Source organism: Falco peregrinus, chromosome 6, assembly GCF_023634155.1.
Source record: "Falco peregrinus isolate bFalPer1 chromosome 6, bFalPer1.pri, whole genome shotgun sequence".
Classification (NCBI taxonomy): domain Eukaryota; kingdom Metazoa; phylum Chordata; class Aves; order Falconiformes; family Falconidae; genus Falco; species Falco peregrinus.
The window spans coordinates 32,820,195-32,832,413 of NC_073726.1; the positions used below are offsets into that span (position 1 = coordinate 32,820,195).

At 37.8% G+C, this 12,219-nt stretch overlaps 1 protein-coding gene across 7 annotated transcripts in view; it reads right to left on the reverse strand.

The window, feature by feature from the left end:
* Positions 1-12,219, reverse strand: part of NAV3 (neuron navigator 3) — a 414,628-nt gene that overhangs the window by 11,313 nt on the left and 391,096 nt on the right. For all 7 annotated transcript variants that reach the window (XM_055807946.1, XM_055807944.1, XM_055807943.1 and 4 more), the window contains 5 exons: positions 9,181-9,334; positions 6,111-6,285; positions 1,938-2,035; positions 1,183-1,278; positions 710-878 (listed from right to left, as the gene is read on the reverse strand). In XM_055807946.1, coding sequence (XP_055663921.1) covers positions 710-878; positions 1,183-1,278; positions 1,938-2,035; positions 6,111-6,285; positions 9,181-9,334 — 692 coding nt within the window. The remainder of the gene's footprint in view (positions 1-709; positions 879-1,182; positions 1,279-1,937; positions 2,036-6,110; positions 6,286-9,180; positions 9,335-12,219) is intronic.

A 12,219-nucleotide genomic window follows, 5' to 3' on the forward strand; every position in this document is an offset into this window, starting at 1 on the left:
GCAGCACCTGATGGCATCAGTGTTATGCTCACTCAAAGCAAGGTAATAAACTTCTGCCTAAATCAAATTCATACCAAGGGAATTGGTATTGGTACTGTGGAAATGCTTATATCCTTTCACAGGGCCAAAAAACTAAACAATGGTAGTAGGACAAGATGAGTGGGAGAGACGAAATAAAAGTAAACATGAAGAGAAGGCTCAGTGAGGCAAAGATGTATGTTTCAAACACTACAGGCAACCATGACAAAAAAAAAGGTCAAAGTGACAGCCCACAAGGGTTAGTGGTTGTCACATCAATGTATGTATTGTTCTTTTGAAGGCATTCGTCCCCTCCAGTAGCAAATCCCTACAGCTTTTGAAATGTATCACATTTTTCTGGTGGAACTGGGTAATGCATAAATATTTTCCATCCTAATCATCTGGTTTGGGGCTGGAAATTTTGCCACTATTCAGAAATTTTTACTTTGCTGTGATTTGGCAGTCAGGCAGAGAAGTACCAAGATATTCTTAGATTTGCCTCAAAATGCCACACTGTGTTAGGTATTGTACAATATCACACAGAGGGCTTATGTGATAAATAAGATAATTTTTTTCTCCTTGAACTGGAGAGAAAATACAGAAAGGTCAAGTGTAAGAAAAAAATAGGAAGGGATGGTGGACTGCAGTGAAGAGCTCTCCAGTATCTGCAGAAATATTCTTGGGGCTTTACCTTTCAGGTTCACAGTGATGACATTGTTCTCTCCGACCAGATACCCACACGGCAGCAGTTCAGGCACTTCTAGGCTATGGGCTCTAATTACATCTCCTATACAATAGCTAGCAATGCAGTCAGAGCTTAAACCCAGGCTAGTAGTCGGATCTACTCGGAAAATATATTCCTGAAATTATATGAAAACATAAGGCATAAAAATAAAAACGGTTATTGAATGAAAGCAGTTTGGAAAATATTTTGGTACAGGTGAAGTCACCTGACAAGAAGATTCTTGCAGTCACATTCAATAGAGAACTGCCTACAAACATGAAAAAAGAACAGCAACATTAAGAATATACTTTAATAGTGGTGTTAGCTGTATGTCAAAAAGCAAAACAAAAACTTGGCAAGACAACCCCCAAACTACAGAATTTTTCTTATGTTAAAAATAAAACTGAATTAATACTTGAGCTAATTTTTCAGTGTCTTACCTTAAAGAGACGTCTGATTACACCATCTAAAACGTCCCATTTTGTTTTTCCGCTGACTCCAATTGATCCTATCAGATATGCATGTGGTTTTTGATCCTGCAAACAGAGATTTTTTGAAACAGGACTAAAAATGGTGGTAATCAGTTTTCTATGAAGATTCATAATTTCCCCAATGAAGAAAAATAATATTTTTTAGAATGTGATGTTACAACTTTGTTAATAGTCTATCTGAAATCGGTATAGATGAAAATACTTTGGCACATCTCTATAAGGGAGGAAATACAGCATCTTACTCTGCTCTTTGATTGCATCTGTTTTTTTAAAGAGCTGAATATAAATAAAAGATGCAATGTATTTATAATATTTTGTAATACAGAACACGAAAACACAACAATGCAATTCCAAATTGATTAGCTTAGCATCATATCCACAGTTGCCCCCTAAGGGGTCCAAGGCATAGATCTAATTTATAATGACTTTTAAATGGAGATAGCAAGTCCCAGAACATCCTACTACTAATTAAACTGAGAATTGGTAATGTCTGAGCCACCACAAAGGCAGAAGGAGGCCATATGATATTAGTCTGTGGAGAGTGCCTAACTGTATTGAGCATGGATGACAGAGAAAAGAGTTGCTGTCTTTAGGATATTTCCCTTCAGTTCCTGGGTGAAAATACTGAAACAAATTGAGCTACTGTATTGCAAGATTTACCTGAGTTATAACTCTGTGTCTAGGCCTTTGGGTGATGAACTTACCTTGGCTCGACTATAGCCCTTGTTTATAGTGACTAAAATTTTCACACTATGACCTTCTTTGTGGAGTGCTCCATCAGTGACATCATCCAACAAAATATCTACAATAGAAGAAGGGAACTAAAGTGATCAACCTGACAAATCACATCAGTTATATTCACATCATCAGATCAATATTTGTTCAAAGGATTTTTTAGTTAAAAAGAAAGGCTATCATCACAACAACTTGCAGTCATTTTAAATGGTACTTATTCCTAATTTGCCTTTTCTGTTGGAGACAAAAAAAAAGAAAAGTTACAATTTGTCATTTTTTTAAAGCAATATTATGACATTTAATCATGTAGAAATGAATAGGGAATCTATAAATAAATAAATTTTTGCTTTATAGTCTTGCCTTAACTTTCCTTCTTGGAACTTGTTCAAAATCTCCATAAATTCACAAAGTAATGTTTAAAACCTAAATTAAGTTTATATCTTTGGGCACTCATTGTGCCCTTAAGAATGTTGTAGGAAGAAAAACAAAAGTCCTTGCATTTGTATGTTTGCTACTAGGTAAAATAGCATTTAATTTCTTTCCAGCTGATTTCTTTACCTTCTGTACACATGGCATGGATAGTCTTTTTTACCCCCACAATACAGTCTTACAAACAGTATCCATTAGAAACCACTTTGCAGTCCTCCAGAATATAGGACTCTGTATTCAGGTACGCCTCTAAGAAAAATTTTCATTTTTCTTGGAGGTAAAGAGTGACTCTGACCTGGTCTATGCCTCTTTTTCTACCTTTTCACTAACTCCTAAAATGCAAAAGCAGAAGGATGTATTTCTTACTGAAGGCTGAGCCTGCAGCTTTATTACAAGGGACAAAACTGCTGTCTTAGAAGTTGTCTTAAGAGATTTTACTGTTACACACTTCAACAAATTAGGAGAGATCATGGATTTGCATTTGGGCATGTAGTGACAGGACAAGGGGTAATGGATTTAAACTGAAAGAGGGTAGATTTAGATTAGATATTAGGAAGAAAATCTTTACTGTGAGGGTGGTGAGGCACTGGAACAGGTTGCCCAGAGAAGCTGTGGACACCCCGTCCCTCGAAGTGTTCAAGGCCAGGTTGGATGGGGCTTTGAGCTACATGGTCTAGCGGAAGGTGTCCCTGCCCATGGCAGGGGGGCTGGAACTGGATGATCTCTAAGGTCCCTTCCAACCCAAACCATTCCATGATTCTATGATTTTATTCAAACACCAGCACAGTAATCCACTACCTTAAGTCCTGCTCATTCTTATTAGGATGATTGAAGAAAAGCATCAACTTCTTGTCACAGTCTGCACAAGGTCAGATGTCACCCAAATTAAATGAGGTGCCAGAAAGATTCTGTCATTTGCTTAAAGCAAAACCAAAGAAGACTTACAAATATGACTTCAATGAATGTATTAAAAAATAAGTCCTCATGTAAAATTTTTGACAACTTACACCCAGATCTAGAAAGCAGATTCTGCTGTTGGGTGTTTTTTGTTTTGTTTTTGCTTTTAAAATTGATCTAATGAAGAAGCATTTTTGTTGTGAGCTTAAACAACTCCATGCTTGTTTTGCTCCTTTCTTCCAGGCAGACAGTTTTTCTGTACCACCAGCACTGGATATTTCACTTGTCTTGCGTTTTGGCATATTTGACAAACCTTAAGAGTTTCCATAATGTTATAGTTCGTCTGCGGGCAACTTACAATATAACGGATCCCCCTGTGAAATTTTTCAATCTCTAAATGACCCTCATGTAGCCTTTTAAATACGTTTTTCTGTAAGTCTTTAGGAATGAGGAACTGCTCTGTGGCTAGAAGAAAATTCCACTTTCTAAGAGCTCTCACTGACACAAGGAGCTGAGAAGATGCCCAAGGGGGTCTAATTTCACAGTGGTGCTAGTTTCTTTAATTATGTCCTGCCAGGCCTCCTCCTTAGGTGCGCTATGGTGGCTCTGGCTCACTTCTTTTCTGAGCTCTGGCACTTCTTTCATCGGACAGTAAAGTGTTGTGTTTGTCCTTGTTTACTGCTCTTTACTCCAGTGACTGACTGAAATACAGCTGTCTGTGACTACTGAGCCCCTTCCCAGCTTGCCGCTCACACCTATCTGGAGGAGATGGTCATACCCTTAGGAAGTGGCAATGGATAGCTTTGGTCATTTCCAGATGACCACAGTCATTTGGAGTCACTGGTCTTCCAGAAAGTGCCACAGTATTTTTTAATATGATGCGCCAAAGCCCTTGTTATCTCTCTCAGCTAAGTCTCCAGCATAATTAACCTCTCCATATCTCGAGGATTTTTGTTCAATGGTACTCCAGCTGCCACAGAAATCCCACAAGACTTGGTAGAAAGCTGTCACCCTTCCAAGTTCTCTGGCATGGTGACAAAATGATATTCACGACGATCAAAAAGGCTGGATTCATAAAGAAACAAAATCCTCCCCTCCTCATTAAGCATGCTTATTTCTTTAATTCCTTGTAACCAAAAGTAATTACTTTGCATCCTAGAAAAAACATTTAGAACCAATAACAGAAAATTATATAAAGATTACAGAATCACAGAATCAGTTAGATTGGAAAAGACCCTTAAGATCACCAAGTCCAAGCACATTTCTTCTTCCTGTTCCTTCTCCTACTCCTTTTCTCCTCCTCTTCCTCTTTTTCCTCCAGACTTTATTTCTGTTCTTTTACTAAACACTTCCTCCTCATTTTGTTCATCATCATTTTTTTCCTTATATTTCACCTTCCTGTGTTCCTCTCCCTGGTCCTCTTTTCGTATCTTATTCTCATCCAGTTCCTTCTCCTTTGCTTGAAACTCATCCTCCTGCTCTTCCTCCTACATGTTTCTTCCTGTATCTAGACAGAGTTAGTACCAAGTGACAAAATGCTAATAGCTGCTGCTCATGAAAGAGATTCCACAATTACTATTATGAAAAAAATCCTGTTTCATTTGTGTTGGTTTTGGGTTTGTTTCTTTAGTGGTTTTTTTTGATGTGTGGGGATGTGTGAGCAGAAACCATAGAAACTTTTTCTCACTGTTTTTGCAATAGTTCATTGCATACCGAGGCCCAGGTCAGGTTCATCCATGCCAAAAGTTAAACCTGGCAAAAAAAGTAGGCTGGAATGTAAATAAAAAATATACCAATTTTCATATAAAATCTGATATTAACCAGAAGAAATATTCAAATATCCGTGTAATCAATGACTGGCAAGATAATATGACTAACTGCCAATCCAAATTTTAGTCAGGAAGTTTGGCACATTCCCAGCTGTACTCTTGCCTAGACTCTTTCTACAATTATTAGCCACATTTTTATTGCTTCCAGAGACTGCATTATACTTTCTGTGGAGTCTAATGAGCTAATGAGCTCTGATTTTCTTTTGCCCTGCTCCTGGTTCTAATGCTAGAGACAGCACTTCTGTTTCTTGGCTACATTATCAAAACAAGTGTAGAAGGCTTATTATCATAAACCCTATGGCATAGAAAATAATAAAATGTTAACGTTCAGGATGTGGACCAAAGTTCTGCTTGCTTTCTCTCATTCATTGAAGACAATGAGAGTGCTTAATAAGCTAGGCAGGGTTTGTCTCCTATGATAAAGGGTGATATGGTTCAACATAGGCTAACTAGCTGTATCACATTAGAGACATGTAAGGGATAAAGCTAACTGAGACCACCTTCTGCCCCAGCTGCAAATACAAAATGAAGCTAAGGGAGCCGAATGAATGATAAAAGACCTTTAAACAACAACCAAAAAGTAAGTTTCATGTACTATGCTTATACTTATCCCATAGGGACAAGAGAATATATCTATACAGTTGTCAAGTATACTGCAACAGATACTGTCCTTTTCAAATAAATTGTGAGCTAGATGACCAAAGAGGATTGTAAGGTAGGTAGGTAGACAGTATCATAGCTAGGAACTGAGCACACGTCATGAACAGTCTCTTACTGCTATTCAGAGCCTTCTAAAAGCAACATTTTCAGAAATCACTACCAGCATTCTTCCTCATCTCCATTAATGAATGCATATCTGATGTTTACCTGAGTGATATAAGGTGTTTTAATTTTCAGACATGCCTCTTATATAGGGCCCATTAAGAGGGTGAAAATAATAAAACCTTACTAATAGCTGAGGTATCCATGCGCCCGAAACTTGTTTACCTGATGTAACAGATTCTGTGATGTTTAAATTGTTCAGAGAAAGTCCTAGTGACTGCCGTGATGAAGAAGATGATGTGCTGCTTGAAGACTCTGATGATGGCCGGGCAGGCTTTCCAGTATTTCCAGTCTCTGCCTTTAAACGATCATTTTCAGCTTTCAGTATTTCAATTTCATTCTGTATTCAAAAGAATTTAACATAAAAGCACAGGAGGTTATTCTTTTGGAAAACCACTGGGGGTGGCTATTCTGGTGCTTGTTGTTCACCTGCAAGAGCTAACAGGTTTACAGCTTCCACAGCAGTATGTAGCACTGTATATCAGAAGTACAACACAGTCAGTGAAAAATGGATTGCCTTCACTTCTGAAATGAAGGGAAAAAACCCTATAACCTTGTCTTAGGTTTTGTCTCAAGACAGTTCCTAAACAACACAAGCTTCAAGCTTTCTGAATTTATTGTACCGTTGACTGTAATGCAAGTGTGGTGAGAATTTTACCAGTCATCGCCACTTCTATAACCTCCTTTCTGTTGTCAAATATCTTAGCCAACAGCCAGTTAGGACAGCTATTGTTAAAATTTTGGATATGTCAATGTTCCTAAAAACACAGAAAATTATTGTTGCCATTGAATGTAAAATTTAAGCAGTAATTTCACAGAGAAAAAATAAAAGTCGACAACTAGAAATTCATAGTTTAACAGTTTCATAAACCTTCTTGCTATCAGATAAGACTTTTTGATCATTCAGACATGGGATTGTTTGCATAATGGCCAGCAAACCCTCTTTGATGAAAACATACAGTGACAGATGAATCACAGCAACTAGGAATTTTTTTTAGCTAAATCCTCTGTGGTGCCAAGTGATTATTGAATGTACAATAATAAAATGAAAACAGCCTGAGAACAGCCTGGTACCAGCTAAATCTAGCTTTCAGTCGCTTCACGAAGCACAGTACAAAGCAACTGCTTATTCTTGCAGACCGTTTTGCACATCAAATTTAATTCCACATTTGCTAACACCCTGCTAAAAGTCATATTCTTTTATGAAGGCTGTACGGCTACATTATACAAGTAAAAACGTAAGGGATAGCATCACAAACCCCCTCTGCAACAGCTACAAAAAGATTAGATAACAAAGGAAAAGGTGAGGAGATAGCAAAAGGGAAGGGACAAACCAGCAAAACAGTGACAGGAAGTAATAGATGAATGCACAAGTTTAGCCTGGAGTTTAAATTAGGAACTATGGTGAAATGAGTCATGCAATCTTCATACCCTCTGCAATTTATGCTGATTAATTACACAACACTTAGCAGTCTTCCATTCAGCTGAATGGAAGTTAGATTTTTAAGGTGCTTTGAATACACACAGTATTCATATATAATTCCCACCAATCCTGCTTTTTCCCCTTACCAATCCTCTTAAGTTCTCCAAAACATCATAGAGTTTGGCAGCTCCAAGGTGGCTGCCTGTCCTTCTGGGAAAAGTTCAGAAGTGTTGATTACCAGTGACAGCATCTGAACTAGTTGCCTCTGCCCAGCTTTGGTCAAATTCAAGCTGTGACTACAGCAGTCTCCTCTCTCTGGGGAGTTCACCTGCTTTAGGCACTCATATCCCAGTGTAAAACCATAATTGGTTGATCAGCCTTCACGCCCTGTTCTCTGACATTGCAATTAACTATTCTATCCCTTACAGTTAGTAAAAATTTTAGTGGCTTCAGATCAAATGTTTTACCCATGTCTAGGCAATTGAAACCCATATTTGCAGACCAGTTCTTGAATATCCTTCCCCCTGACTGAAGTTCAGCCAAATATCCCATAGCAATGTTGGCACCTAGTGGTGTAAGCACCTGGGATGACGGTAGGTACCATAGATGTTCAAAGGTGTGGCTGAGACTGCTACAGACATGGTATAAACAAAGAGGTCTAGGAAGGACAGCAAACACAACAAATCTAGTAGTTATGAAATCAGCCACTGTGGACACCTATACAAAAGTGTGTACAGGTGCACCCGACCTAAGCACACAGCACAGAGCAATTCAGCTGACAAGCCACTGGGGCTGGATTCAGCTGTGTAAATGTGGGTTTCCAGTGTCATTGTAAACATGGTCTTGCATGGTAGAATGCTAAAGCTCCAACAACCCAATTTCAACCTCTATACCTATCTTAGGATCATTTTAGGATAGCTCTCTAGGCCCCATTATCGCAGGTCTAAACCTCAACTGACAACAACAAGAGTTTATCACCTAGCTCATACCTAGACATCTATATGCAGCTGTTCTAGTCTCAAACAGCATCCCCACCCCATGGTCTTGATTGTGTTTCCCAAATACAGGCTTATAGTGCCTTCAGGGGTGTTCTAGGTATCTCACCTGTCATTCCAGAAGGGTCCAGATCTACTGAAGGACCTATCTCATACTGTATGGATGTTGTAGAAGATACTTTTGGTCACCCAATGTGACACTAGACCCTTCTATATGGACAACAGAGCTGAGTCCCATAAAGCTCTGTGCTCCACTGATGAACACTGTCATTCTTTCTGCACCTTTTCACCCTCATGACAGGGAAAGTCTTCTGATGAAAAATGCATTGGGGAAGGATTTGGAGCAGTGTCACAAAATAAGGTAGTGAAATTTTAGTGATTCTGGGTACAATAATTCAGTTCTGGTTTACATTCTTTGCCTCAGCAAGCCATGGCTGGGTTAGTATGAGAGAGTATGCACATGCACCCCTAGCCCCCACACAGCCCAAGGATTTAAAGCTCTGTAGAAATCACTTCTTGATCTGCTTGCCCGTCATGTTGCTTTCCTCAGTCCTAGGCTTTAGATAACAAATATCCTTTGGGCAGGGATTATGTCTTCTTCTATATCTCTTAAACACATTTTAGCTATTAATATAATTGCTAAGAATATCATAATTGTAAGGTGAACACTTATCATACCCATACTTTGGAAGTACTGTCAATCTAGCAATTTACTTTATATTGACAGTTTTTTTGGTACTTGAAACAAAGTACTGGGAAAGGAAATACACAAGGCATACCCGTGCACCCTTGTCATCACTTACGCTACTGCACTGACCTGCATGCGATTCATGGCTTCCCGAATCTGATCCAGGTGGTGTGCAGAGCTGAGGGCTTCCAGACGGATGTCTGTCAATTTTAGCTCTTTCTCCCTCAGCTCGCTCTTTAGCTGAAGAATAATTTCAGCCTCTGCCTCTGTGCACTCACAGATCCTAAAGAGGAGCAGGAAACAGGAAGGAGATTAAAGGCGGGTTCTTCCCCCAAAGCACTGTCATTATTAAATATCAAAGTACAGAAAATGCTTGCTGCTGGTGAAACCTATGAGTAAAGAAAGAATCTTATGAAATAAACATGAAAAGGTTCAAATTGCAAATTAAAAAAGGAAAAAAGCCCTCTCCAGGTGAAATGATCAGCTTCTTTATACCTTTTTTGTTTAGTTAGACAGTCCACTATGGTGAAAAAAAGTTGTTAAGAACTTTTCAGAAATCTTTTTTTTTGAATGTGTATCAGCCATTGGTTTTGATTCAATTTTATATCTGTGTCATTTCTTTGGTGCAAAGGTCATGATTTCCCCAAGTAGCAACAGTCAGAACTGAAGTATGCTGATAAAACTGAATTAATGATATTTACTATCTGTTAGGCATCAAGAGTTTTCTGTGTTTGAACAGTACACATTGCCTGCATGATCTAGAAGATTTTTATCTGTAATGGTTTTAATTTGTGATGGTTGACTTTTTGCCTACAGTTTGTCATTTGGTACTGTATGGTATCTGAAATCATGCTGGTTGGTTTGGTTTCTTTTTTATCTTAAAGACTGGATTACAAGTAATCACCATGTGATTATTTTTCATGAACATTAATTTTAAGGGAAGGAAAACTGTTATATTGTAAGAAAAGATGAAAACATGACTGGCCCAGGGACACACAACTGTCCAGTTCTCATATCAGACTGATTTGCCTCTCTGTCATCATTAGACCCAGACCTGTTGCATAACAGAAGCAGTAGAAAATAAAGCACTGAATTTTGGCTATGTTGTTACACTAAGCAAGATATTCAGTCAATTCACTAGATGTTATTTCTTCTTTATTACTGTCACTATAAATAGTTAATATCTGCAGAACAATTTAACAGAGCAATATTTTATAATAATAATAAGTAGTATTATTGTGATTATTACTACTAATATACAAACAAGAAACAGATGTCAAATTTTCAATTGCCAGAATGCATGCAAATGCATTTTGGGAAAGAAAATGCAGCACTCTTCAGGTCAGCAGTTGGGTATACAACTCCATGCCCCACACTCAGCTTTACCGGGATCTATGCTTGTAGACCATGTGACCGTTTTGCCTTTTCTTTGGTGCCCAGACTAGAGATGACCTGCATACACACGTATTTGACAGATGCAATTGGAAGAAAGTAAAGGTAATGATTTAGAACATGAGACTCAGGTCAAGAAAATATAAAAAGAAAGCATAAGCAAAGGGAAGATGAAGAAGTTTATGGCAAATAAAAAATTATGGCAAATTGAAGAAGGAAAATAATGAATATCATTTACAACATGCACAAATATTTTAAACGTGTTAAATGTGAGTAGAAATGAATAAAGGCATGTACTAGGATTTTTTTTTCCAAATACCATGATACAGTTCTTGGTTTGATGTGCCCATACCTGTGCTAACCAACTAAGAAATTACATTTTATTTACAAGCATATATTATCTTATGCAACAATTTGGACAACTGAGAAGTCACGTTATCTATTGGTTGGCCATTTTCTTTTTGGCTTTTTTGCCGTGCATCTTCAGAAGGGATGGACAAAAAGATCTTGGCAAGCTGGTTTTAAAGAAGATAAAAATGAAGCAGGGAGCTGGGCTACGGCTCGGGAAGAAGCAGGAAAAAGCTGTCTGGACTGTTAAGATAAGCAGAATGGAAGAAGAAAGTAGGAACTGAATTTTCTTTTGTGGATTCCAGAGCTCTTCCACACTCAGCTTCTACAACTGTAAAATTATATAAGAAGATGAGGCTTCATCAAAAGGAAGAAAACCAAAAAGATGTTAGCATTTCTGAGCAGTCACCAAAAGAAGCTCAGAAGCCTGATCAGACTTCTGACAAAGGTTCAAAGTCTTTAGAAAAAAAGATTTTTACTTTTTCTTTCTTGTTACAATCTCAGGATTTTTAAATCAATAGATTGCTTTGGGTAGGAATAAGTAATGATCTTTGAACAGAGGCTGCTGACAGTTATAGAAAATCTTGAAGGTGATATGTACAAATTATGCAATGGAAAACCAAGTTTTCCAAAGAAAGTAACATTAACTGTGTAACAGATAAAGAAATTAATCTAAGTAAATATATTTTATCTGATCTCTCTGTGGAAGGGATCTATGTTAATCCTGTGTAGAAAGGTCACAATAATAAAAAGAATTTAATAATGTGATTCACTTACGTGAAAGATCAGTGTTTAAAAATGTTATGGAGGATGAAACAGAAGGCTGTGAACTGGATAGAATTTAGGAAGTTAAGGTTCAGAGACCAAATAGCCATGGGAAGAGCTTGGGGTGAAACACTAGATATGTAGTTTGGCCTTTGATAAATTCTGGGAACACCAGTACATTAAGTCAAAGAGACAGAGAAAGACCAGGATTGGTGGAAAGGGAACAGGATAAGGTTGAGAACAGATCTGTGTATCATGAGTAAATTAATTTTGTAGCATGAAAGTGTTTTGTTTAAGTTCAAGCACTTTCTGTTAAGACTTTTACTAGTGATTTTTAAGATGGTAATAAATCAGACTCCACAGTCCCAAATATGTAGAAGTCCTCCTCCCAAAACACACATACACCTGAAACCATAAAAATGTGAGCTTCCTATAGAAAAACCCAACAAAACTAGAGATCTAGATGAGTTATTCTTCACTGGTCTGTAGAGAATGTGAGGAAAGAAAAACATTTATTGTGGAGGTCTTCCTTTTGTGGGAATATTTGATATCAAACCCCTAAACCTAGTATGTAAAAATCACTAGAGTCTATAAAAAGTTAATCATAAAAGGCACCTAACCTAATGCAGGGGAATTCTATTTGAAACCTCAGTAATCAGTCAT